Consider the following 27928-nt stretch of genomic DNA (forward strand, 5'->3'; position numbering starts at 1 on the left):
CTGGGTCAGCATCCGAGACTGCTATAACATGAAATATATGGCAGAAAGTGGGTAAAACAGAGCAGGAGACATACAATTCTCCCGCAAGGAGTTCAGTCACAAATTTAATTAATGAGCATTGTCAGCATGGAAGCATGTCCTCTGGAATGGTGGCTGAAGCATGAAGTGGCATACGAATGTTTAGCATATCTGGCATGTAAATACCTTGCAATGCCGGCTACAAAAGTGCCATGCAAATGCCTGTTCTCACTTTCTGGTGACAATGTAAATAAGAAGCGGGCAGCATTATGTCCCATAAATGTAAACAAACAAGTTTGTCTTAGCGATTGTCTGAACAAGACGTAGGACTGAGTGGACTTGTAGACTCTGAAGTTTTACATTGTTTTGTTTTTGAGTGCAGTTATATAACAAAAAAATCTACATTTGTAAGTTTCACTTTCACGACAAAGAGATTGCATTACAGTACTTGTAGGAGGTGAATTTTGTTTATCATTTTTACAGTGCAAATACCTGTAATAAAAATATACAGTTTTATTTCAATTACAACTCAGGACAGAATATATATGAAAATATAGAAAAACATCCAAAATATTTAATACATTTGAAGGGTATTCTATTGTTTAGCAGTGCAGTTAAAACTATGATTAATCAGAAAGGAATGTGCTAATTAATAACACCAATTACCATAGCAGGCACTTAATGCCATGCATTACTCTGACATCCAAAAGCTCTCCTTACTTATTCTATTTGACTCTGTGTGTATGTGTGTGTGTGGACTGCTTGGGATTACTTTTAGCAGCATTCAATGAAATGTGCAGGGCCAAATTGGCAAAATCACTCTCTAAAATTGACCTTGTTATGTTGCAGGTGTCCTTATTTACAGGCTCAAAAACCCTGCATATGTTTGAACAAATAACGGCTTCTAAGGGGGCCAGAATTTCACAGAGGAAAAACATGTACAGATTTGTGCAACTAACTTGTATGTACAGTTACAATGAGTGTGCATGCTAAGAGGGTGATTGTGCACTCGAATCCCAGAATTATGATTGCACTTGAAAATTGCAATTATTTACCTACACTTTAAAGAAATATTTCCCTCAGTTCCTCAGTGTGTGTGTGTGTGTAACAGAGGGATGCTGAGGCAATATTATATATAACTAACATTCCCCTTCTTTTTGCACCTCAGCTTAACTCTGGTTCAGCACAGTCCAGAGTTCTGTCTTTTCAGAAAGCATGACACAGTTAAATCTCAGATATTTGTTCAAGCATTTCAAAATCTCTTTTATTTGTACCCTGATACGTAGGTGTTAATAGATCCCGCCCAACTTCAAAGCGAGTACTCCACACTTTCTTAGGCCTGGTCTACACTACAGAGTGAGGTCAACGCGAGGCAGCTTACATCGCACTAACTCTGTAAACAGCTACACTAAAATGTCACTCCCGCCAATGTAACTTGCTCGCTACGCCAACTTAATAAATCCACCTCCGCGAGAGGCATAGTGCTTAGGTCAATGCAGTGTCAGTATGGAAATGGTGTTGCTTACTTCGACAGTTGCTGACTTTCAGAAGCCATCCCACACTGACAGTTCAATCAGTGCAAGCGCTCCTGGTGAGGACACACGCCACCGACAGAAGGAGTATAGTGCAGACACGCAGAAGTGATTTAATTACTGCTCTGGTTGTACGCCAACATAACTTAGGTCGACATAATTTTGTAGTGTAGACAAACCCTTAGTAAAACAAATGTTTAATGCACTCAGAAAACATTGTAAATAGTATTTTGAATAACTTTTAAACAAGACTGGCCGATTTTTTTTTAATGCCCCCTAAAAATAGCAGGTGGAAATTCAGAAGCTCAAGTGTTTGAATATGTGATCTTGCTATTAGATAGTAGTAAAAAAAAAAAAAAAGTCAGCAGTGAAACCAATGAGGGAAACAGTGACACTCTGACAGAGATCAGGCTTGGGCATTGGTATATCTGCTTGTGGCTGGATACCAAGGAAGAAACTTCATATGATGCAAACCAGTAGCAAGCAACAGAGCTAATAAAACAAACAAATAAAAAACCAAGAGGAGAAATCTTCTGCTAAAAACTGGAAATACATTAAACCTGGTATAGAGAGAAACCGTTTTTTCTCCAGCCAACGTGTCCCCAGCTGGAGCTGATCCAGGATAGGGATCCCTCAGTCCTGCTCTCCTGCTTCAGTGCTCAGATGAGATGTGACAGCAGTGGCTCTATAGGCCAGTGTGCCAGGATTAGATCTCTTTTGTTTAGCTTTAGTAGAGAGAAAGAAGTGGCACAGGGATGACTCTTTGGGGCTTAGTTCTGACTGCTGGGGGTGCAGCTGGAAGATTAGAGAGAGAGAGATGGCGAATCTGAAATGCTTGAACAATTTAAGAAATGGTTTGACCTACATCTTTGTAAGCCCATCCCCCCCAGCCAGGGAAACAGGGCTCTCAAACTAAACTCAGCGGGAGTCACAGCACATTACGTTCTGCCGCAGCATGAAAGAAAAGGTTGGTGAAAAGGTAACTTCTTTAAAAACCATTGTCGCACGCACAATGCTGAACATGGGACATTGTACAGTATGACGTATGTGCATTGTTCCAAGGGCTTGATTACACAGATTAGCAACATCTGCATTTGACTCAATTTATTCAGTAGTTTTCTCGCTTATTTGGAAAACGACCTTCCCAAATAAAATATCCTTATTACGTGTTGTGCTAAAGTCTACAGGCCCCATTGTGCTAGGCCCTGTACAAACTTATAGTAAGAGACAGTTACTGCCTAAAGACCTGACAGTATAAATAGGCAAGACAGAACAAAGGTGGGAGGGAAAAAAAAGATTAGCCCTTTGGGTATGTCTACACTGCAATAAAACACCTGTGGCTGACCCATGGAAGCTGACTCGGGCTCACGGGGCTCAGGCTGTGGGGCTATAAAACTGCAATGTAAGTGTTCGGGCTTGGGCTGGAGTCTGAGCTCTGGGACCCTGAAAGTGAAGAGGCTCCCAGAACCTGGGCTTGAGTCTGAATGTCTGCGCTGCAATTTTATAGCCCTGAGGCCGAGTCAGCTGACATGGGCCGACAATGCGTGGTTTAGTGAAGCGTAGCCACGCCCAGATGTTAAGTGTCTCCCCCCACAATAAATCTGTGTCTGAGATGGGCATAGAACAGATACTCTGGGTTTAGCTGTGACAGAAATAGTTACATTAGAGAGTGTCCAGAGGAGAGCAACAAAAATGAGAAGGGGCTTAGAAACCATGACCTATGAGGAAAGGTAAAAAGAATTGTGCCTGTTTCATCAAGAGTCAAGAAGGCTCAGAGAGGACCTGATAACAGTCTGCGGAATCAAGAGTTTCGTTTCTATTATTATTAATCAGATATTCTCCCTAGGTTTCCATATAGCAACCTTCACAATTAATCCCATTCTGCATAGTCTGCAGCCATGAAACCTGATGGCATGATGCTACCAGCACTGTAGGATTTACAAGCTACCTACAAGCTCAGGCCTGGTCAGTAGTTAGATGGAAGAGCATCAAGGAAAATCTAGGTACAGCAGGAGGTGTTGTAACTGACTTAAAAGTGGGCACAGTTCCCTGTGTCTGGTTTGAACCAATGCCACAGCTGTTCTAGGATGTGCTGTAAAGCAAAAGCCCTGGTCAGTTCTGAATTTAAGTGCTTGATTTGTTTAAGGTGGGGCCTGACATTTGCCTGCCTAAGCTGGCACCTGCAAATCAAACAGTTGTGTATACAAATAGGTTTCACAACCCACTTGCTATACTTCACATACCCAATTTTCATGCACCATTATAGCTCTCGTATGTGCCAATGCAAAACAAGTGCCTTGGAACTCACTAAATATCCCATTGCACATTTGGCAAGAGTTGGGGGGTTAACAACATCCCAGACATTTTGAAAACATAAGCCATATTGTGCAAGGTCTGTGAACTAATTTTAAAGCAGTGGATTCTAATTTCCTCTTTATCTTATTTTCCCCTTAGTGCAGATGGGGACTTTGCAGTCACCCACCTGACCAAAGCCCACCTTTTTTATGATGGAAGAATCAAGTGGATGCCCCCTGCTATCTACAAAAGCTCCTGTAGCATTGATGTCACCTTCTTCCCCTTTGACCAGCAAAACTGCACCATGAAGTTTGGCTCCTGGACCTATGACAAAGCCAAGATAGACTTAGTGAGCATGCACAGCCATGTGGACCAACTGGACTACTGGGAGAGTGGAGAATGGGTCATCATCAATGCCGTGGGGAATTACAACATCAAGAAATATGAGTGCTGCACAGAGATCTACCCTGATATCACCTACTTCTTTATTATCAGGAGGCTGCCCTTATTCTACACAATTAATCTGATCATCCCCTGCCTCCTTATCTCCTTCCTGACTGTCTTAGTCTTCTACCTGCCTTCAGAGTGTGGTGAGAAGATCACCCTTTGTATCTCAGTGCTGCTGTCACTGACTGTGTTCCTGCTGCTCATTACGGAGATCATCCCTTCCACCTCCTTGGTCATCCCCTTGATTGGAGAATATCTGCTTTTCACCATGATATTTGTCACTTTGTCCATCATCATCACTGTCTTTGTGCTCAACGTGCACCACCGCTCCCCCCGCACCCACACCATGCCTGACTGGGTGAAGCGGATCTTTCTCGATGTTGTCCCACGCCTCCTTTTCATGCAACGGCCCGCAGCGGTGAAGGACAATTGCAAGAAGCTGATCGAGTCCATGCACAAAATAGCCTCCTCTCCGCAGCTTCGGTCTGAGACCAAAGTGGAGCCTAAGTTTACTACCTCCTCTTCAAACAGCCCTCAGAGCAAAGAACCATCACCCACCTCTTCCTTCTGTGGCCATCTTGAGGAGCAAGCCAAACCCCAGACTGTTGGCAAGTCACCTTCTCTCCAATACTCTGTGCTACACCAAGAGCCGGCACAGGCTAGCTGCTCCTCACTCCAGCCCCCCTGCCATCTGCTGAGTGACACCCAGTCCATGTCCATCCCCAAGAGCAGATCATTAAGCATCCAGCAGATGTACAGCCCAAACAAAGTAGAGGATGGGAGCATCCGCTGCAGATCCAGGAGCATCCAGTACTGCTACCTGCAAGAGGAGTCCTCCCAGACCAACGGCCAGACCAGTGGCTCTCCGGCATCTCAGCGGTATCATCTAAATGAAAAGCAGCCCCAAAGCAAAGCCTCCCAGTGTAAATGCAAGTGTAAAAAGAATGTGGCAACCAGCTCTTCAGAGCAAGGAACCAAAACTCTCAGCACCAAAGAGCAACACGTGTTGCTGATGTCCCCTGCCTTGAAGCTGGCAGTGGAAGGGGTCCATTACATCGCAGACCACTTGAGAGCCGAGGATGCAGATTTCTCAGTAAGTACAATTGGCTGCCTGCCACCCATTGTGACTGTCAAACAAAACTCATGTAACTCATGAAAAGCAGGTCAAACAATCTCTTCCACCCCTTTGTAGCATCCACATTTTCATGGAAAAGTTTTCAAATTTTGAAACATCTCAACCAGCTTTAGTTATACCCTTGGCTGGGATCCAGTCAATGAGCATTGAGGGCCCTCAGTGTCTTGCAGGGTTGGGGCTCAGGTTAGCAGTGCTTCTCTGTTGCTGCTGCCTATTTTCATGATCTACCCGTACAGGAGAAGATTGTCCTTGTTGTTGAGTACCACATCTGTCATTGCTCTTTTAACCTTGACAGCCACCACATAGCTTTCAACAGATTGGCTTTGCTTAGGAATGCCCTGTGCTATTCCTCTGGCACTGGGTCTTGTTAAAATAACCATTGGTTCTAAGCTTAGCACACTGCAGCTCAGAGTTGTAGCTTCACTTGCCTATAAATAAGAGATCTGGACACCATTTTATAATGATACAGCAAAGAACCAGAACACTTGGTGAAAGCAAATCATACCAGACGGAGCTCAGCTGAGCTCTACACACCTGACCTATGGTGCTGCAAGTTGTTAAACACCTCCCATGAGATGCTGAGCACCACAAGTGAAGGTTTGATAGGAGAGTTATAAAATCATGACGAGTGCGGAGAAAGTGAATAGGGAAGTGTTATTTACCCCTTCACATAACACAAGATCTAGGAGGTCACCTGCTGAAATAAATAGGTGGCAGGTTAAGAACAAACATAAGATAGCACTTCTTCATACAAACCACAGTCACTTATGGAATTCATTGCCAGAGAATGTTGTGAGGGTCAAAAGTATAGCTGGATTGAGAAGAGAATTAGATAAGTTCATGGAAGGCAGGTCCATCAATGACGACTAGCCAAGATGGTCAGGAACACAACCCCATGCTCTGGTGTCCCTAAACCTCTGACTGCCAGAAACTGGGATGGGACAACAGAGGATGGATCACTTGGAATTGCCCTGTTCTGTTCATCCTCTCTGAAACATCTGGCACTGGCCACTGTCAGAAGGCAAGCTACTGGGTTAGCTGGACCATTGTTCTGACCCATTATGGCCGTGTGTTCAGATGTAAATTACATTGACTTCAGTGGGAGCTGAAGGTGCTCAGCACCTCACAGGAACAGGACCCAGCTGTTGCAGAACATAACCCACCCCTAAAGCTATGATCTGGGAAGGGAAAGCTTGTACCACTGCAAGCATTAGATAAAAAGCAAAAAGGAGAATTCAAAGGCAGTCTCTGCTGCTCATTTGTTGGGAACTTGACCACATTTTACTTTACAGATGAGCCTCTGGACCATCTCTTTTCTCTTCTGGACCACAGCTGTGTCACAATGAGTTAAAACTATATGAGTCAAATCCTGCTTTTATGTATTCCAGTGTGAATCAGAAGTATTTCCACTGACATCAATAGAATTTGGCCCATATATTCCCCATGATTTAATAAAAGAGCATCATTTCCCCCCTCTGAATCAAAACAAAGGTACCTTCCAGTTCATGTAAATCTCTTTATAAGTGTGTCAATATAAATATAGTATTGAATAAATGACTATTGGATTCTTTGTAATCCATACTTTTCATTTGCATTATAGACAATGTGTGATGAAAACCACTAGTGCGTGCCTTCTCCTCTGATGCCATGTGACACTTTCCCCTTGTGAAATGGTCCAATATCTTAAGGGGAGAGCTGCCCCCATCATGACTGTCAATGTACAAGAGAAAAGAACAGCTTTGTCTTCTGTAAATGAACATTCCACCACACCAGTCTAATGGGTTAGTGGTTTAAAAATATTCAGCATGAGAACACATAAACACATTGGAAAACTATGGTCCTAGGGACCATTGATTCTTTAGATTGCTCTGGGAATAGATGCCAAATCTACTAAGTTAAGTTGCTTTATTTTTTTCTCTATTCACTGCTACATAAATAAGCTTGTTTCACCAGAGTTTAGCACTGTAGCGACTCTTGCAATTCCCTCAGAAAAAAGAAGTGAAAGGACTAGAGGAGAAGACCTGTACCCCAGTGTTTTTTGTAGGGCGGAGCACTTGAGGTATTCTCCACTGACTTTCTACCCTTCCCCAATAGATTTTGTGGTTTGCTCTTGTTCTGAATCCAGAAAGGAAATAGCAGAAAGAAATATTACACATGTGAACTGAAGATTAATTCTTAGGAGTAAGTAAGCTGACGGAAAAATGGGGATTCTATAGGAACGTCCAATATTTCAATGGTTACTTTCCTCCTGACTTGGGATGAAAAATCAAAAGCATTGAAATTTGTCATGGAGTGAACATTTCCAGAACATTGCACCAGCTGCCCCAACCCTACCTACAACTTCAGAGACACTGAACCTATGCTGCTGTTGGAGTATTTTCAGAGACCTACATAGCATTGCAAGGGAGACAAAGTTTCTCTTGAAGCTCCCGACTGTTGGGTTTTTTTTTAGTATCATCGCCACAAGGGACATATTTCTAAATGAAAAGTAAATAGTTCATTTAATTAAGTTTTTCAATCAAAATAAAAATGGGAAATCAGGAAACAGCAGTCTGTTACAAAACATGTCTGCATGCAAATCCAGGCACATAGTCACGCTTAGGGAAATGACTAAAAATTGAATACCTCCAGTATATCATAGAAATGCCATCAGAGATTTCTTACAGACTGTGATGAGCAAGACAAGCTGTATGTCAAACCTGAGCTAGAATAACCAGGTTGCCTTTTCATTACCACCTATGCATTAACAGCATGGTCTGGAAACACAGACACTCATGTTATCACAGTGATATCCATTTATGCTTGAGAAATACACTATTTCCTCTGAACAAATGAAGGTTTTACAGTAATTAGTACCCCAAAATGGTGTGCTGCTGGTAGCCTGCATTACTTGCTCTTTGCCTACTATTTAGGATGCTTGATTCAGGAACAAATGTTCCAAGTGTCTTGGAAGGTAGCATTATACTGTGACAGGAAAATCATCCTCTGCATTATAGTAAAATAAAAACAGTCAGATAAAGAACCTTCATGTTCAAACCACCAGATCTTTCCATTGGCTGAAGATTCTAATACTGTTCCTATTCTTTGGAAATGATAAGTTGGTTTGTCGGCAACATGGAATAGTTAATGGTCCAGTCCATTTAAATATTCAGAACCTTTCCCCCAATCCAAATAAATGTATACTATTGCTTTAAAGAAATATAAAGGCTAAGGAGGTGACTTTTCAGTTGGAAATGAGTGACTAATTTGTAACCAAAACTGTAGTCATCACATTTTGCACCTTCCTTTGTTCATAAAGGCCATGATCCAGCAAGGTAGTTAAACTCATCATGACTAACTCTACGCATGAATATTCCCACTGAAGTCAATAGGAACACTCACATGCTTATAATCCATTACCTAGCTGAATCAGGGCTACATTGTCTGCAGAAACCCTTCTTTTTCTCAAAAAGTATTAATCATGTAGAATTACTTGCCCATTAAAGTCTCCAGTAGTTCTTGATCTACAGATTTTCCACAGCTCTTCATTGTAAGGATTCAATACACTACGTTTGAGCTGTTCTGAGTGACTTGTAAGTCCCATGGTATTGTTCGTGTTCCCGCATCCTAACTGGGTGATCCTGACTCTTAGAATCAGAATTCCTGCACAAATACTCACACTTCTGAATTGGGTATTTGCTTCCTGCATATGTTCTGCAATATTTGCTTAAAAGTCACTATTTTGGCAACATTGCCAGGAATCTCATTTCTAGCTTAATGGTGGAAAGCAAATTCAAGGGAGGTGTGATATGAAGTGATTTAAAAATAAAATTTGAATGATTATTTGATGCGGGAGAGGGTTGCAGAATTTCCCCCAGCTTTATTTCTAACAGCATAGAGCAGACACTCTTGGGGCTGCTCTAACTTATACCACAGGCAATGGCCCATCTGCCAGATAGGTATGCCTGGTGCACATCAGCATTCCAGCCATCCTGCCTCCCCACGCCAATCCCATATGCCAGGGGCTGAATGGCTCTGGCATAGGAAGTGGCTAGATAGGTTCACCTGCGAACTCACTGTTACCTGGAGGGAGTCTTAGTAGGGGAGATCTGGCTACTTTATAGCCCCATATCCTTTCCCTCAAACAATCTTGGGTGAGCCTCTTAAAGCTAGGTAAAATACATATCAGTGGTTGTGTGCCAGGTATTGACATCTGTATGCAAGTTGCTGGTGATGTCTCTATAGATTGCACTGCATGGAGATTGCAGTATGGAGGGCAGTCTGAAGGAGAATTTCAGTCAGAGGGAAAGACTATAGCACAGTTAAAACATCTTTCTTCCTAGTCTTTTTTTGTTTCCACTCATCCTTTCTCGTTTCTCTCTTCTGTGCTCTGTCTGTGGTCTTGAATGCCAAATGATCAACATTTGATGCAAATCCATCTTCGAGAAGAGCTGAGTATTCAGTGAAGATACAATCAAATTTAGAAGCAAATTTCAATTAGACTGCTTACAGCCCTCTCATGTTTCCTTTCCTGGACCAAATCAAGCACCTAACGCTTTACTAGCACAAATACATCAAGCTCATTTTTACCTTGGGTGCTGGAATATTTGCTAAAAGTAATTTTCCAGTTGTGCATTGGATGGTGAAGTTCAAAATCTGTGCTTTGTTGGTTACATACCTAAGACATCAAATTGTGAAACAGAAACAATCCCGCAGAACTTATCTAGCTCTCCCATGCAGTACAGATGTTGAATGTCAAACTATGAGAATCACAATCCAATTCAAAGTCCAGCACTGGCTCTCATCAAGTGATGAATAAATCAGAGAATCTCATTAGTTGCTCATGGACAACTGATGAACAGTGGGGAGGAAATGAAATTCATAGTCTAAATTGCCCGCTCTGAATTATCATCCTGATCCCAAACTCAGTGGGAATTTTTCCCTGGCTTCCAATAGTTGCAGGATCAAGACTTATTCACTCTATTTTGTATTTGAAAGTGATTCTGAGCATTAAACAGCCATCATACCGCCATTAAGAGATCAATTGTGCAAGGTGCTGAGCAGTTTGGCCCCAGGCCAACAAAGCATTTAAGCACGTTTAGCTTAAATCATATGACTACTGCCATTGATGTGAATGGGACAGCTCCCATACTTAAGAGGTTTTGCTGAATCAGAGCCAGACCGCTCAATACCTGGCAGGACTGAGCCCCAAATGGGCCTGTTTAATGGCAGGGATGAAGCCGGGGGACTAGGTATTGCTATGTTGACACCCATTGACGAGTAGAAGGGTATAATTAGTTACAACCATTCCTCTGATGAACAATTTGACCAAATTCAGTTGTGCTTGGCCCCTTTACTTCTGCATCCTTCTCCCTTACGTATCACTGGTATGTCACTTTAAACCAGCACGTCCCTCAGCCCATGCCACTTCCCCCAGTCCCCATTGGCTGCGATAGGCCCAGCCTGCGGACGTGGCAGGTAAACAAACCATCCCAGCCCGCCAGCGGGTTTCCCTGATGGGCCACATGCCAGAGGTTGCCGATCCCTGTTTTAAACAGACCTACCACAGCAGTGGGTAGAGCATACCAGCCAATCACGTTCATTTGTGAGCATAGCGTCGGAGGTACTTGTCTGATGGTAGCAGATGACAGAACGAGGAGTAATGGTCTCAAGTTGCAGTGGGGGAGGTTTAGATTGGATATTAGGAAAAACTTTTTCACTATGAGGGTGGTGAAACACTGGAATGTGTTACCTAGGGAGGTGGTAGAATCTCCTTCCTTAGAGGTTTTTAAGGTCAGGCTTGACAAAGCCCTGGCTGGGATGATTTAACTGGGAATTGGTCCTGCTTCGAGCAGGGGGTTGGACTAGATGACCTTCTGGGGTCCCTTCCAACCCTGATATTCTATGATTCTATGATTCTACTGGGCACAAGCAGCAGTAGGAGAGTTCTATCGCTTTAGAGACCCCATCTCCTCTCAGTAATCATCTCTTCTTGCGGTTACACTCTGTAATCTGCCTCTAGTCAGGGCAGGAGCGTAGCCTTGGCCCACCCACTTATCATCCAGGCCCACGCTTACCTGAGAAGGGTTTAGTGCTGCTACAGTGCCCCGGAGTGTCACTCGGGCACCTGAAATCCAGGACAGAGCTCTGCGCCCACCCTTCAGACAGCTACACTCCAGCAGCTCTGCCTTGCCATTTTCTGAGCCGCCCATGCCTGTGCCCAGCTCGGCAGGTGAAGCCCTGTGCCTGGGGGCACCAGGGCTAGCAACATGGTGTGGTCTCAGGGGAGAAGCTGAACTAACACAGTGTCATTGCCCGTCTACCCGAAAGTTGGAGCCCACCCACATTTCCACTCCTAGCTACGCCACTGAATCAGATTCTCATTAGTCTGGGCTGGGCTTAAAACCGGCCTATATAACGTATGGACTAGGTTCAGAGCGCTCTGCCTCATGAAATGTAAATATTTTGTTTTCTCCCCTTTGAGCTGATTTCAGTAGTGAGTATGAGCAAGGATTTTAATTGCCCAATGGAGTTTATTCACAGTCTGCTTGATATCAATGGAATGGGACTCCTGGGGAATTAAAATATATATAGTCATGGAAATATATGTTCGATTCCATGCACAGGTTTTTACTCCTTTGAAGGGATCTGAGATCTATGGAAGTGTAGGCAGTGCTGATACAAGTTATTTGTGTGTGTTTTGTTGCAGTGGATGGATCATCAGTAACATGCACTCAACTGTACACCTCTAGCACTTGGTTTTGAACCTGTATTTTGGCTAATTTTAAAGAGGGCCACTCAAAGTTGTTTGAGGCGGATGGTACATCACAAGGAAACAAAAGAGCTCCTCTCAAAGGACTCAAGTTGGAGCATTACATGCCATGAGCACACTGCAGAGTTGTACCATCTGATGTCACAAAATATTGGAACTGAGCAAAGAGGATACAAAGTAATTTATGAGCATGTTTGTGAATAAATGTGATGAGGTCTATCTGGTGTTAACAATGGGATGAAATTAACCATTGTTTGAAAATATTACAGTGACCGTTTGTGAGACTGTTTATGAATCCCTGAAGTTTCATGAATCTTAGTACAAAGAACAATGTAAGAGACGTGTGTTATTTCTTATTCACTTCTCATCATTTGTTATTCTCCTATATAAAAAGCTGGTTGTCCATTCAGATAGCAGAAGCAATATTGGACGACTTGAGCAACAAAAGCAAGTAATAGGAATAGCAAATAATCAAAGATGTGAACAGTTTACGAGTGTGCCATAGGCTGAAATTTGTTTGCATAAGCCATTCAGTGAACATTTATTAATGGCAAACACACCTGAAGATTCATGATTAGTTTGCAAAGGATTTGTGAGCCAACACAAGAGCTAAACGCAGGCAACTTATTTAAAATGAATAATTCTACCAGCTCTACAAACATTGCAGTGTATTACACACAGAACTTAAACTTTCATTCAGTCTCTGACATGTCATGATTTCTCTGCAAACTTCATGACTTATGTCAAGCTCAAACTCTGTTGTGAAACCATGACTAATGTAGAAAGAAAAGACCAGAGAGATGTTTTAAGAGAGTGATTCCATTGCATTCATGGGAGCTGTTTTGTTTGACTGTATGTCAGATCATAACATTGTGTTAGATGGTAACTAGAATGATGCCACTAAAACTGTAAAACCATGATCCTTGCTCAGCTGAAATGACTGATTCGTTGACACTTGAATAGCTTCCTTTACCTTCAACCTGTTTAAGAGGTTTTCCAGCAAATTTAGGAGTCCCTTAACATTGAGCAACCTCGTTTAAGGTCTCCTACCAATCACTTTTTGTTTCAATTGTACTAATTGCTCACAGCAACTTGCAAAAGCATTTATTTTAAAACAGTGTCATGTACATAGGATTGTTACTGATTAACCTTGGGTTAAAACCACAGCTATTTTCACCACAGTTTAGTTCCATGAAGTAGTAAAAACTGAAGTTAAAGCAAGATCTCCTGTCCCCTTCACAGGATCATGAGGATATCTGTTATGCCTCTTGCCTGGCATGAGGCCCTGACTAGCTGGATAAAGCACTGATAATCCAAGGGAGGAATTTTCCAAAGCACTCAGCTCTGCCTTAACTCGGTTCCCCTTTTTTAAATAATGCTGCAATATCATTTTAACTCTTCAAAGATTTAGGACAGTGGAGAGGGGTGACTGCTGGGACTTAGGACAATTGGGTTCTATTCCTATCTCTGCCAATGACTTGCTTCATTCCTTTCAGCAGATCACTTAACCTCAATAGGCCTCAGTTTCTGTATCCATGAAAGGGCATAGCTACACCTACCCACTTTTGCAAAGTGCATTGAGATCTATGGATGAGAAGCAGTGCAGTGTTAATGTCTTATTCATGGTTGAGCCGGTCACCAGCACTGTCAGCTGCGATGTGTTGAGAATATCAAACACCAGGCAGAACCTTATAGGAAATGTTAATGGGCACATCCGTATAAATCAAGACTTTGGTCTGTTCAGACCTCTTTTTGGGGGGAAAAATCATGGCTGCAGTATAGTAGACAAGATTGTGGGTCTTTATTCCAAGAAATGTTCATCGAGGAACATTAAATCCCCCTCTGCTGTACAGAAATCGATTTGGCCTTGCCAGAGAGAAGATTTTGGGTAAATCCTTCCATAGCAATGTGAGAGTGGGGCAAACGGGAACAGGCATGATCATTTCTCTTACTTGCTGGCTCATTTTCACTTATGACTCAGCAAAGGCTTCCTGGAATGGGTTAGGGTGTGTTAACTCCTCAGTGAAGATGTTTAAGCACGGGGGAGAAAGAAACCTTTCCTCCCCAATTTGAACCTCTGCCTAATTTGAGCCTACAGTTGTGGCCCATGGAAAATGGGTTATTGCATATGCAAATAAGCCTAATGAGCTATTTGCATATGCTGTGTGTGTACAATTGTTGTAATTAAATGTGCAAATTAGGCGTATCAGAACTGTCTGAAAATCCATCCCTTTTTCATATTTAATAGAATTCATTCCTGCCATTGCACAAGGTGCTTGAATGTAAAACAGATGCTCTCTCTGGCTAGGTAAAAGAAAGACATTGTCCTTTCACCATAAGAGCCCTGGTAACATCCCTTGCCTCTGTGTTCTCAGGTGAAGGAAGACTGGAAGTATGTTGCAATGGTGATCGACAGAATCTTCCTTTGGATGTTCATCATAGTCTGCTTACTGGGCACCGTTGGTCTCTTTCTTCCCCCTTGGCTGGCAGGAATGATCTAAGAATAGCTGTGGAAAGAACAAAGTGCATCCCATTCTATGGATTTTAGTCCACCTGGAAGGAGACAAGAGGAGAGAGCTGGAGACAGTCTCTATGAATAATTTACTATGTATCTGCACATGAATTGTTCAGAGCACGCTGGGGACTCCTTCCAAGTTTACATTATTTGGCAAGCCATCTTCATCTTCTATATCTATTTTAAGGGGGAAATTGTTATTAAAATTCATACATAGCATGGTGGCATTCATTGACACATACGCTACAATGTAAGAGTGCAGGCGTGGTCCTTAAAGCAGTACTACCCGAAGCATTATTTACAGACCGGCCCCTGGCAAATTAGGCCCATTAGTCTTGAGGGGTTTCAGTGTGTCCTGTGTAATAGGGTCACGCTGTCAGGATGGAACAGTTCAGGACTCTGTGTCCCTGTGAGAGCTGTTTAATAAATAAAGTATCAAATTTGGATTCCTGGGCAAGAGACTGTCTGTGCGTCGCGGGGGGTCCAGCTGTAGTCACATATGGCCAGACCACAAAGGGTTTGAGCCTCTGGAAACAGTTACTCTGACCAAAGTCCCAGCAGCAGCAGCAGCCTTATCAAAGTGTACGGGCCAAGCATTGAAGTCTTTACTGATGCAAAACTGCAAGAGTAAGATTTTGGCTTGAGCAAGGACTGCATGATTTGGCTCAAAGTGTGTTTCGATCCATCCACATTAGCCTTGGTCTTGATTTCCTTTTCTTAATGGAAATCTGCTTGATCACAGACTTCGGCTGCTGCAGAAGGCCTATAAGCTGGACTCTGTCTCTGTGTCTATCAGCAAAGCGTGAGATGCTTGGCACTTATACAGTAAGGCTTTCAGTATTAAATGAGAGAAGGGACCTGTTGTTAAATACAGACACTTGCATAGGATATCTAGATCCCACATATGGAGGCTTGGATTGGAATCACCTTTGTAGAGGAATGGGAGAATTCTCAAAAGCCATTCTGGATGCCCCAATTGAGACATTGGATACCCATAAACATTAGTCACCTCTGACAAGTTTGGCCTATGTGCAGAAGTAAATGTCCATCTGGACAGAGTCAATATCATTGAAGGTCTGTGTTATACAGGAAGGTGACTGGTTCCTCTGTGTATTAAGGTTCTCTTTCTACATGCACTTCACTTTAACAACCTCCAAGACTTGAGAAAATCCAACATGATGGTGTCTTGGATGGTTCAGGGTGTCACCAGGATGCCTGCAAAGTTTCAAGTTGAAGGTAGTTTAAAAATATACCTTTATAGTGCATGCGGGCAATATCAGCAGTTTCAAGTCCTAGTGGGTTATCAGCACTTAAATACAACATTTATTTCAATAGCTGCAATAGAGCATGCATTTGATTGCTTCTGGCACAGACATTAACATTTGATAAGGTTCAAAAGCCACCATTGTTGAATGTCAATTTCAGCAACAGCATCTTCTGAAGATGGATCGATTTACAGTAGTATCAGGCACCGAGACTGGTCAGTGCTATGATCAAACTGTCAGAAGGCCCAGGTCAACCTTCAAAGGCAACATTATTGAGGAGTCATGTTGACTTTCATTGGTGTAAACAGCCAATGGCCTTATTTTTCAGCCAATGGCCTGATCGTTTCTATATTTTGAATGGGTAGGAGGATCAGTGAAGGCTGGATGGATCAGTGATTTGACAGCGAAGCCAGTTAATAAGGTGGATGAGTTGCCACAGTGATTACCTTTTCACCACTGAAGACCTGGCTCCAACTCTTGCTCATGTCACATTTGAAATGAATGTTGTGGTCTAACACTAGTCCCCGTGATCTAATCACCACTGTGGGGAGCTCCACTTCAGCAGTGGCGAGATGGGGGATGTTATCATTCAGGATGGGTATCCATTGGCAGAGATTGGTGCCGCAGAGTACCTGCCTGAACCTCACCAGGTCCAAGCCAGATCTATAACCCCCTTGCTTTCAATGTACCCCAACACTTTCTGTATGAAAGAGGGAGAGGGAAGGATGAAGTGGAGGTTGCATAGAGAGACTACACTCCAATGGTGACTTCTCCAGAGGGTTCCCAATGTTCCCTAGGACTTTTAGCCAATATTCCTTCATAAAAAAACAAATGATGAAGCTTCCTAAAAGGCCTGAAATAAAATATTTCCACATTCTCTTTGCTTTCTTTCTATCCCTTAGTAAAGTCTGTGAATGGCCAGAGAGAGATGGAACTGGAAAGGTGCAAACATATTCACATCTCAGATAAAAATGGTCACCTCTATGTTTTCCAATTCATTGCTAGGAAGTTTTTAGAATATTCATTACTACAGGGGACGAGGAGCACATTTTGCTGAGAGAAGGTTCACTCTCCTTTCCCTTGGGTTTCTCACTCTATATAAGGTGGTGGGAAAAAAGTGCCCCATGGGTAAGCCTCATTGACAGTGTTAGAACCTAAGCCCTTAAAGTCTTTCAATTCAATAAAAGGATAGACTTTATTTTTTTGCAGTTTGTACCTCAGAGAAAACTGTACTCAAAGAAAGATGCAGAGGCTGAATGCAGAGACAGCCTTTCATGTTTTTTCCACAAGCAAATCACACTCAACTCAGATGCAAGTCATTCAGTGTGTTCTCAGATCTGTGAGCTGAAAAATTATTTAGAATCATTCAGTAGAAATGAACTGACCAAGAATCACACTTTGCTTCGGCAAGTCCCTAGTTAGTGCTACCAAGAGGTTGAAATTCACTAACAGGCAGAGCCACAATGCATGTCCGATACTTCATTTAGGGTATGTTTACACTGCATACTAAGCTTGGGCTCTGACTCAGGTGTGAGACCAAGCTCTGCTTCCATCCCACATAAATCAGTCTGACTTGGGTCAGCAAGAACTCAGGACCTGGGTCCTAGGATGCTGCGAGGGGTGTGGTTCAGAGCCAGAGTGCTGCAGTTACTCAGGTCCAAGTCCTGGCATTTTGCCGTGTGGATGCAGGTCAAGCCACAGACTTGAGTCAGAAAGTCTGCACAGTGCAGCGTGGAGAGGAGACCAAGGTCCGGCAATTGTAAACCCAGGTTTACAATGCAATGTGGACACTCAAGCACAGGCTTGGAAACACCAAGTCCACAAACCCAGATCCCACTGACTCAATGGGGTTTGAGTGGGACTTAAGTGGTGCACAGGACTCATGTTGGCCATCTCCAATGGGATGAATTTCACCCGGAAGTGGAATATATTGAAACTTAGACAAGGATTTCCAGATCTACAACTACAGATTTCAGCTTCATACGAACCTGCACCACACTTAACTAATACAATTACAAAATAGTAATTCAATGAGACCAAAGAGTTATCGTTTGGAATGTGTTTTCCCTCCTGGTTGCTGCTTAAATTAAAAGGTAGGGCAGCCTATGAAATGGTGGTTGCAGTGGTGACATTCAGCGAGAGATGAAGGGTAGGGTGTCCCCTCGCCGTACAAAAGTGCATAGGGAGTCATTTTGCCTCCCTGGCCCCGCTACAGATGTTCTGTTTGGAATTAGCAGCCCTGCTTCACTGTCACAGTGGGATGGACTGACGTGGGAAAATCCTGGTCGCCTCACATTGACACTAATCTGACCTTTATGCAACAGAAGCCTCAGTGTAAGTATTTGAAATAGAAACATTTTGGGCCAAACTTTCAGCTCTGCATTTAAATGCGCCTCCAGTTTTGCTTCTACAACTCTGAGAGTGCAAACCATATTGCAGGTGCAAATTGGAGTCACTTGGCTGTACACATCTCTGTTTGCAGCCACAAATCAGGGACCAAGTGACCTTAAGGACTTTATCTTAAAGTCACCTTTGCCTCTCTCTGGGCTGCACAATTTGTGCTGAGCATCCTACGGGTTGCAGCGCAGAATCTGACCCCTGATGCTTAATTTTATTTTCATAGCACTTTGCATATGTAAAACACCATAATATATGCTTAAAATTGTGCTGTTTATTATTTATGGAGCCTGATGTCCTTACTCCCCAATCTCCCCTCGCTCTGAAGTCACTGGAATTTCAGAATGTAGCCCATTATTATTTATATTGGGAAGGAATTAAGATCGATTTAGGTTGATTATCAGGAAAGAGTGGAATAACCTGGAATAGTCTCCTAAAAGCAGTGGTGGAGACCAATGCTTCAAAGTAGACTGGAAAAATAAAAGGAAATGTATTTTCAGGATCATTCTTGCACTGGACAAAATGGCTGGCTTCCTCCCTATTTACGGAGACGTATTCAACCCCAGTATGAGTGAGTGTTGCTCCACAGACTTCAATGGAGTTGCACCGTCTTAAACCAGGATTGGTTTTTAGCCCTGAGTCCTGACAATTTTGTGCATCAGCCAGCCAATCTACCTTTGCATGGTGGACCTTCTGCAATACATTAGCTGGTAAGATGTGACTAATTGCGAAGTAATTAATTTAGACCTGTAACTTGGACAACACTTCAGTAAGAAAATCACACATTAAAATGTCATCACACTATTCTTTTTGGGAACAAGGTAGGATGGACCTTAAAATTTACTGGAAAAAATTGTTATAACTACGTGATGGCTACTGCTGGGTCTTGAAATGCAATTTCTTGTCTTTGGGGCACAGTTATTAAAAATAAAATAGAGTAAGTGAGCCACTGATGTGGAGGCTCTTCACCACCATTTAAACTTTTTGACTACTTACCAGTCTTCTGTAACTTGCCAGACTTGCTAGCAGGGGCCAGATTCTTAGCTGTGGAGAAGACTGCCCACAATTGAGCTGGTTAGGACTCCCTGATGTTGGCCGAAGCTCTGAGTCAGTCCCAACATAATTTATTTCAAACCTCCTGGCTTTTTGAGGGCTCAATCCAGCGCCTACTGTATTCACTTGGAATCTTTCATGAACGCCAAGAGGTGGTAGATTAGGCCGTAGGTAAAATGCAGGTGTACAAAACACTGAGTTGATTGATATGTGCCATTCTGCGAAGCACTGCGCTTTGGAGACGGAAGTTCTTAGAATGTTCTTCCAGCATTGCTGTTTGCAGCACCAAGGAACAGGCAGACATTGTGGAAGGGACCAATGGTCTCTTAGGTATTTTCATCATTTAGCTAGTCTCATAAGGAAACCTACTGCTACACAATCTGGCTTGGAAGAACGCCCACTGGTTTTCATACCAGAAATGCTGAGACAGGACTTTTAAGTTCTGCGCAGGCTTCTCAGGGAAATAATAAATATACCAGCCTTGAATAAGCCATGTAGGTGACTTTGTCCTCTGCACCAATGACAGGGCTGCTCCACTGTAACCACACACAAAACTTTTTATATTTGCTTTTTAGAATGGGTGCCAGGGGCTTGTGAATCTGAAGTAGTGGTCCAAGCAGAGGCCTGGGAACAAGGAGCCCTTCATTCCTAGTGCGACCTTAACACTGATGCCTACTGTTGACTTGGGGAAGCTGTCAACTTAGGGACGTCAAACACTCTTTACTTTGGTATCACATCTGCTCTTTTGTAACTCACTGGGGTCCTGTGAGAATAAATTAGTTAAGTCAGTAGGGTCACTTGCACCTTCCTCTGAATCAGCTGGTGCCGGCTCCAGTTGGAGACAACATACTAGCTAGCAGGGCCACGGGGCTGTTCCAGTTTGGCAAGTCCCACATTCCTTTGTCAATGCTTGGAAGATGAAATAAGCTCTGTAAGTGCCAAGTGCTGTGACTCTGCCAGTTATGGGTTGGGTTCTTTATGCTCATAGCATCCCTACAGCAGCTCCTTGTATATTTGGCCTCACTTTAGTTAGCAGGACAGTTACTTTGAATAACAATTTTCTCCATAACTTGTGTCAGCCTGAGCCAATGCCAGTGAGGCAATGAAATTGTCCCCTGGCTGCACTACGCCGACTGCAGTTTATGGGGAATGCATAACGCAGGAATCCTTGGTGAGTTGCTGCTGGCCTCTCCTTGGAGTTTGTTGTCCCTTTGGATAAACCAGGAGTCAGATTTACCATCCTCTCCGTTTGTCAAGCAAGTGATGCCGCTCTTTGAGGGTGGAGGAGTGGCAGTGGGGGGTGGAGACGTGAATGTGTGTTAGCACAGGGGCTCACATACACTGCAATTTCAAGGGAAAACCCTTGGATCCCTCAATCTGGACCCAGAGTTAGGAGAGCACCCGGGGACAGACCATACACACTCCTTTCCTTGCTGTGAGGTGGGGTTCATCTGCACAGAGGTTTATGAATCAGCTACTACCTCTGAGCTTACTGAGCTGGTCCTTTAACTCAAGCAGTAGTGACTGATTCTTTTAGGTCCAAAAGGCCTTGTTATGTTCACAAAATACACACAGAGAAGTTAGACAGAAGTCACTGGATGGTTACAACATAACACTGCTTCATTTTTTAAAATCTAGAACCCTAGCACACAAAAAACAAAACAAAACCAGAGAGAGTCAAAGCAGGCTGCTCCATAAGGCAGTGTGGCACAATTCATGCCACCTTGCTGTAGGCTGGCTCTGTGCAGACTGACTGCTGAAGACTCAGGTCGCATGTTCCCTACAGAGACCCTTAGCTTGCAAGCAGGCGCAGGAAACCCCTTAAGTTTAAAGTGACAGTTTTCTAGTTCAATCCCCACAGATAAATCACCTAGAAGCACTGTTGTTACGATGTCAAAGTGTGAGCCTACACTGTTGTAAGACCTCGGACCATTAACTCAGAGGCAGTAATAAACTCAAAAATCTCTAGATGTAATCCAGCCACGAGACTCAAACTGTTTGCCTGGGTTACCCGTAGAAGCGGTTTATTTTCCCCATGTGGGGACTAGTGGCCATGTCCTTCTCAGGGATGTAGGCAGTTGCTGACAGGACAGCTAATTCAGAATGAAATCGGGTAAGAATGGAGGGTGGGGGTTAAGGACTGGCCTCATTCTCCTTCTGTACTCTTCTCACATTCCCATACAATGGTCCAATGCATCACCTTCCTTTGTTAGAATATCCAGCAATTGTAAATGTTGACAGTATTCTTCAGCCCTGCTGGTGCCCAGTAGATGCTTCTAATGTACCTGCCAACACAGCCAGGGCTTTGGGAGAAGTATTTCCAAGCTGCGATGCATGCGTCCTCTCACTGCATGGCAGAAAGCGTGGCATCAAATGGAGCTGCTTCAGTCAGGCACCTGAAAACAGCAGAGACCTTGCTGGTGAGAGGCTTCTGGTGAGGGTCCTTAGTGAATCTGGATGATGCATCAGGAGAGAGGCGGCCTTGAACACGGTCCAACTCCCGACTAATGCCAGAGCACTCAGAAACCCGCTTCAGCAGCTGGGCATTGCTGGGGTTTAGGAAGCTCTGGACACCGCCCTTTTCTGCAGAATTCCCCCTCCTCAGCTGCATTAGAGTCACCTTGAGAGCGTCCTCTACTGGCCAGTTAAGCTGGTGTTACTGCTACTTTGCATCACCGGCATAGGGTAGAGGACATGGCCCGGTAATTAATTCCCCCCTCATGAGTGGGTGCATCACCACATCTCTACCCAGTGCCTTTATTCACCATTCTGGCCTAGATCACATGGAGCCAGGTGGTTACAGCATCGCATCACTCAGGCCAGGTTTCGCCCTCTGCCTTTACCAGAGAACTTCACTGCACACAGTTCCCGTAGCGTGCGAGCGAAGGAGACAATCTAAAAATACGGGAGTCTTCCGGGACCTGGCGAGATTACCTGAGTAAAATATCAGCCTGGCAGCCAGAGAGCTTCCGCACTTGATCCAGCAGCCCCTACCTCGCAGCCAGCATCAGCACAGACAGTTTCTGTTTGCAGACTGCCACTATCAAGCCCATCGGCAAGCATCACCACGGGCAAAGCTTCAGAAAACACACAGTAGGGGACCACAGGCAGGTGGCTGGATTCCATCAAGGAAAATGCTTATGGAATTCAATAGAGATTAAACCAGGAGGACCATACAGAATTTTCATATGGTTCCATAGTAATTACTCTAAAAACAAGTAGCATCTGAAGGAGAATGGGATCCTTTCTTTCAGTTTTTTTGGATCGTCCTAGAGAGGGGATATAATTCTCAATTATTTTTAGGCTGGTCATTAGCATTTTGTATTAGGGCTTTCCCCACAAAGGGTTAGATTTGCCAAGAAGCCATATTTTTTATCCCCTCCATCATCTGTTTTGCACAATTCACAGGCTACAGCTTCAGTAAAAGGCAAGTAATGCCTTAGCCATGCAGCTCCCTGATCGTTGCACACAAATTTTACTGAGCAAGTTGGGGCCAGACACTTTTTTTAGGGGCACTGTCAGTTGCATGTCCAAAACTGTATGGACAAAATCAGAGGTCACACTGAAGGTGGTTGAGAATTTAAATCCTTCGATCTCTTTCCTCTCTGAGTTCAATGAATCTTTAATCCTATGATCTGTGGTGATTTTAAAGTCATATGTTTCACATCATAAACCTGTAATAGACTACTGCACCCACCCACTCTGCTTCCATAAACCCTGCAGGAAAACAGATGCAATATGTTGCTACCTCTGCTAATAATTTCCCCGTATCTAATTAGCCAGTCAGAGAGTTGCTTCAGGCAGACTCTGCATAGAAAACTACCCACGAGACCATTCACACAGGTGCACCTCCATTCAAGGCAATGTAGCATAATGCAAAGGTTTAAGAACAGCACTGGTTGTTGTAAGTACATCTGTGTACATTTCCCTCTCCCCAGAAATGTATATTCCTCTAGTTTTCCAGAGGGCAAGGGAAGGAAACGCCTGACAGTCAATCACAAGCCTAGCTTTGCCCGTGGAGTCCCAGACTTCAGGCTTATTCTAGGCAGCAGAGGTAGCATGGCCTGGGAGCAGTTTTATCAGCTGACATCATCATCCCTATGTGAGTATTTCCTCCAAGGAATATTAACTCACTCCAAAATTCACAGCCATTTCAAGGGGCTTTCACATTTCTCCTAGGAGTAGTGTGCTTCAGGCTTGCTGGTAGGAATGATGATGTATTTGTGTTGCAGAAGTGACTAGGGATTCCGATCAAGGCTCCATTCTACTCGGTGCTGAGGTGCCAGGCAACAAAGATGACGGCCCCTGCCCCAGACAGCATACAGACTAGGTGTCAGACAGGATGCAACAGGTGGACAAACCAGACAAATGGGGTTGGGCAGGTAACAGAAGGAGCGCAGCAGAAAAATAGAAGGCACGGCTTGTCACTTTTTCAACCGAAGCCAGGCTGGAGTGAGTCGTAGGGATCACATTGGAGGTAGCTTTAAAGGAGGGATTTAAAAAAAGATAAAGGTGGCACCTTTTGAATTTCAACGGGGAGGATCATGGGCCTTTGCTGGCATGCATGAGCTCCAATCCTGTCCGTTCAGCCTAGGAGGCCAGGGTACCATACCAGACCATGGACCCTCCCAAACGGAACAATAGTCCAGTTACAGACAAGAGGATCACTGTAAAGATTCAGGAACTAATGCCTCTGAGCTTTGGGGTCCCTTTGCTCACCAGGTGGGAATTCCCAAACTCTCAGCTCTCCTAGACTATCATTTGGTTAAGTGCACTTCGAAAGTGGCCGATAGTGTGACTTAGCCTAGTGCACACAGCTGAAATCCTGGTGTCTCATGGGGATCATGCCGCTATTACAGCGAATTGAATTGGGAGTGACTGGCAGGAACACAAAACTGCAATTAACCTCATTCACAGAAATGCCCTGCAGTGCAGAGTAAAACAAACATTTTGACTCACATCAATGCTTCAGCCAGTGCTACTAGGACATCTTAGTACCCTTTAGGAATCAGCACTTTAGGCTCAAGAAGGTGGCAAAAAAAAAAAAAAGTGGAAAATGAAACAGCTAAAAACTTGTCACAAACATGTTCCTTATATTTTGGAAGAAATTCAGGTGCCTTTGAAGACACTCCAGAGGTTTTGTATACGCAGGTCACGGTCTCTCCCCATCTTGCTGGTTTCATAAGACTCTTCAGGTAGTGGTAACTCCATTTCTTTACACAGTGCATAAATTCCTAAGGATTGTGGTCACATCTTTGCTGGAACTAAGAATAACATGATTCTATCAAGCCCTGCAGAGTGCCTATGGGGAATGCATTTCACACAGATGCCTTTCTCCATCCCACCCCTAAGCTTTGTAATTGACATTATCTGCTTCAGGCAATTTATTGAAAATGTAGGATGCTTTGTATCAAAGTTTTTAGTGCAGGGAGAGGGGAAAATCCTGAGTCTGTACATCCTTCCCCAGAAATCCTGAAGATCAAAAAATCATTGACTCGTGCTGATACGTGTCCTGGTAAAACCAAAGACATAGCTAGTAAGATTTAATTCCAACCACTGGATTTCCTGTGTACCTCATCACACTGCATAGGTTGCTATGGTTTGCTCACTTTATCCAGAGCAGTAACGAGAGACATTCAGAACTTTCCTAAAGAGTTTGACCATAATAAAATTGGGACATCAGCCAGAATATAACTATAGAATAATGAGTTATTCTAACCCCTCTGCCTAGTAATGGATGAGATGAAATATGAAGAGAGATTTTTAGCATATGAAAAACTTGGGAAATGAATCTAGCCAGCCTATTAATATTTTTAATAGCCCTGCTTGGAACTGATTCATGTTAGCTGGGCAAATTAATTTTCAAAAAAATATATAGGAATCCAGGATGGTAACTTAGTGGTAGCAATACACACCACTTTGAGTCTCTCTCAAGGCAAAATGGCCAGTGTGGTAGGGTGTGGCTAAACCTACTGTACTCAAAAGAAACAGTGATATGTCACACACACTAACTCCTTTGTCTCCAAAAGAGGTCTCAATGTTTTGTGCTACAGCCTCGTAAGAGAGAGCAGGTCACCACCACTGTTAAGAAGTTTGTGATCAGTCAAACAGATATCTAGGGCTTCGCTTCTTGCTCACTTTTAAACTAGTGCAGCTGCATCGACCCCAGGGGACTGACTCCTAATTTACCAAAAAGGTAAGAATGAATCAGGTTCAGGAAATCTAGTCTGCTTGTGACCTCCTGAATTACTACTTTAATTTGTACACCATCTGGCAATTATTTGCCACATCATCTCCCCATGTCCCATCTTGCAAAATGTGTCTTGGATCATCTTTCCAGCCATTGGATGCTTAATAACAAACAGCAGCTGGCTATTGCAACAGAACAATACAGGGAGCCAGAATCAATCCTGATGCAACTGCAGCATTGTCAGTGGAGTAACCAGAGTCAAATGTGACCTAAGATGTATGCACTGAGATTCGATAGTTGTTCCTCATGAAAGTCGAGATTAAAGGATTTATTAGACCCCACCTAATCTATTCACTCGCTGTTGCAGGGATCAACCAGCCCCTACAATAGCATTTCATTGTCCAGTGTTCCAACCAGCATAGTTTTCATCAATTCCCTTTCCCATAATCTTTCTCTAAAGGGTCTGAGATAAAACACCTTGGAACTACATGCAGAGAGTGCTACATAGGCATACATGACTCTCGAAGGAAGTACATAGACAATGCGATATAATAATAAGGGACCGCTCTGAGCAGAGACCCAGTTAACAGACCCTCCTCTCTAATTACCTAGCTCCTTCTGAGTCTACCCCTATGTCAGTGCTGCTCTCTTATAGGAACTTTTCCCCGCCCCCAGCATGCCTTTCTGCTTCTGGCCCTTTAAATTGGGCAGAGCCAGACAGCACAGACTTTAAGGTAGCCATTTTATAACTAATGGTTGCTTGCCATATCTTCCTTCCAGCTGCTGAGTGCTCTGTGTTCTTTTCCTTTCATTCTCTCTGCCCCAGTTTAAATTTTCCTTTTTTTCTTTCCTAAACAGATGGTCAATCCTCACGCACACCAAGATTTTTTTGTTGTGACCTATGAGCGTGGAGTAAAAATAGGCTATTTTTGCACAGTTAAGTGGGGTTGTGGCAATTGCCAAAGTGCTGTTCACCTCTAGTTCCTTGAAATCCCTTTTTTGTGCTGTCTCATTTACTCTCACTGAGATGCCTTGGGGGAAAAGCATTTATTAAAGGTAGCATGTGGCACTAACAACAGTATGGAGTAACGGGGGGCTGTATTTCATAGGGCTGGTTAGGAGGTGGAATTAGTGAGAACAGCAGAGTTAGTCTTTCCAACAACTGGGGGGGAGAAGCAATGAAAAAAATTAAGCTGACTACATATTTTTGAAAAGCACCTCCATTCCAGCCAGTGCCCTACTGCACTATGCAGAATCAAACTATGCCTAAAAACACAAATGAAATATTACAACCCAAATGCACCATTAGCTTGGGGGAGAGAGAACGTAAAGATGTGATCTCAAACTGCTGACCACAGGGAAACAGAGTTTGCTTAGTATATATCATGCAGATAGAAAGATGGGGTTTAGCAAAAATTGTCTCTGTGCATAGGAAGACAATGAGGACCCAGCAAGCTAGCAGAAGTCTTTTCTTCTTCATCTTCTTCTTCTTCCATTTGAGTGAAGTGGTAATTAAAACTTTCCCATCCACAAGGACAAGACACTGTCCCCACAAGACACCTTTCAGCGTTCTCCAAATGAGATCAGTCTATAGTCACACTCTGCTGTGAAACCTAGGCTTTGAGTGAGCTATACAATAAAATAACCTGTCAAATTCACTGTTTGATCTCTTTCAGTGGAGCTGCTTGCCTGAGAAAGGATTAGTTCTGATTAAAGCTTTTCAGGATGAGGTCCCTACTGGAAAAGCTGGCTAGGGAAGTTTTCAACAATGCCCTTGTAAAACATGGGATTATTTTTAACTGCTATTTACTTTAAAAATGACAAACGAGGCTAGAAAAGTACAAGGTGTACTAAAGGAAAGCCCAGCAGGGGAAATGATTGGTTGTGCTCACCAAAGAGAGAAGGAATAGTTAATATTCATGAGCGAGTGGCATCAATTTTCATTAACATCTAAAAGTAACTAAGCAAAATTGTGGGTTTCTGTTTTTAATGCTTTCCCTTATCTACATCCCCTGCCCCGCCCCCCCCCCCCCAGCTCCTTTGAACTCCTCTCTCTCTCACCATATCATTTTGCCACTGATGGTTTGAGAGCCTTCTCCTCTGCAGCTCCTACCATCTGGAACAGCTTTAGCTAGCTCATCAAATGTTCTAATCTCACTGGAATACCTTAGTCTCCCTTGCCCATCCCTCTTATTCTCTCTCTTGACCAGAGGTTATTAGTTGTATAACTGTGTGATTCCCCCTTCCACGGAAAATATACCAAATAAAGTTGTTTTATTGTATAGGAAATCAGGACACGTAGCGATTCAGTGTGTAATAACGCAGGTCAG

At 43.4% G+C, this 27928-nt stretch overlaps 1 protein-coding gene across 2 annotated transcripts in view; it reads left to right on the top strand.

Annotated features, from left to right (window-relative positions):
* Positions 1 to 15139, top strand: part of CHRNA4 (cholinergic receptor nicotinic alpha 4 subunit) — a 32498-nt gene extending 17359 nt beyond the window's left edge. For both annotated transcript variants that reach the window (XM_084646435.1, XM_084646436.1), the window contains 2 exons: positions 4005 to 5385; positions 14554 to 15139. In XM_084646435.1, coding sequence (XP_084502561.1) covers positions 4005 to 5385; positions 14554 to 14679 — 1507 coding nt within the window. In that variant the 3' untranslated portion in view covers positions 14680 to 15139. The remainder of the gene's footprint in view (positions 1 to 4004; positions 5386 to 14553) is intronic.
* The last annotated feature ends 12789 nt before the right edge of the window (positions 15140 to 27928 follow it).

Source organism: Lepidochelys olivacea, assembly GCF_965140295.1.
Source record: "Lepidochelys olivacea isolate rLepOli2 genome assembly, chromosome: 13".
In the NCBI taxonomy this organism is placed as follows: domain Eukaryota; kingdom Metazoa; phylum Chordata; order Testudines; family Cheloniidae; genus Lepidochelys; species Lepidochelys olivacea.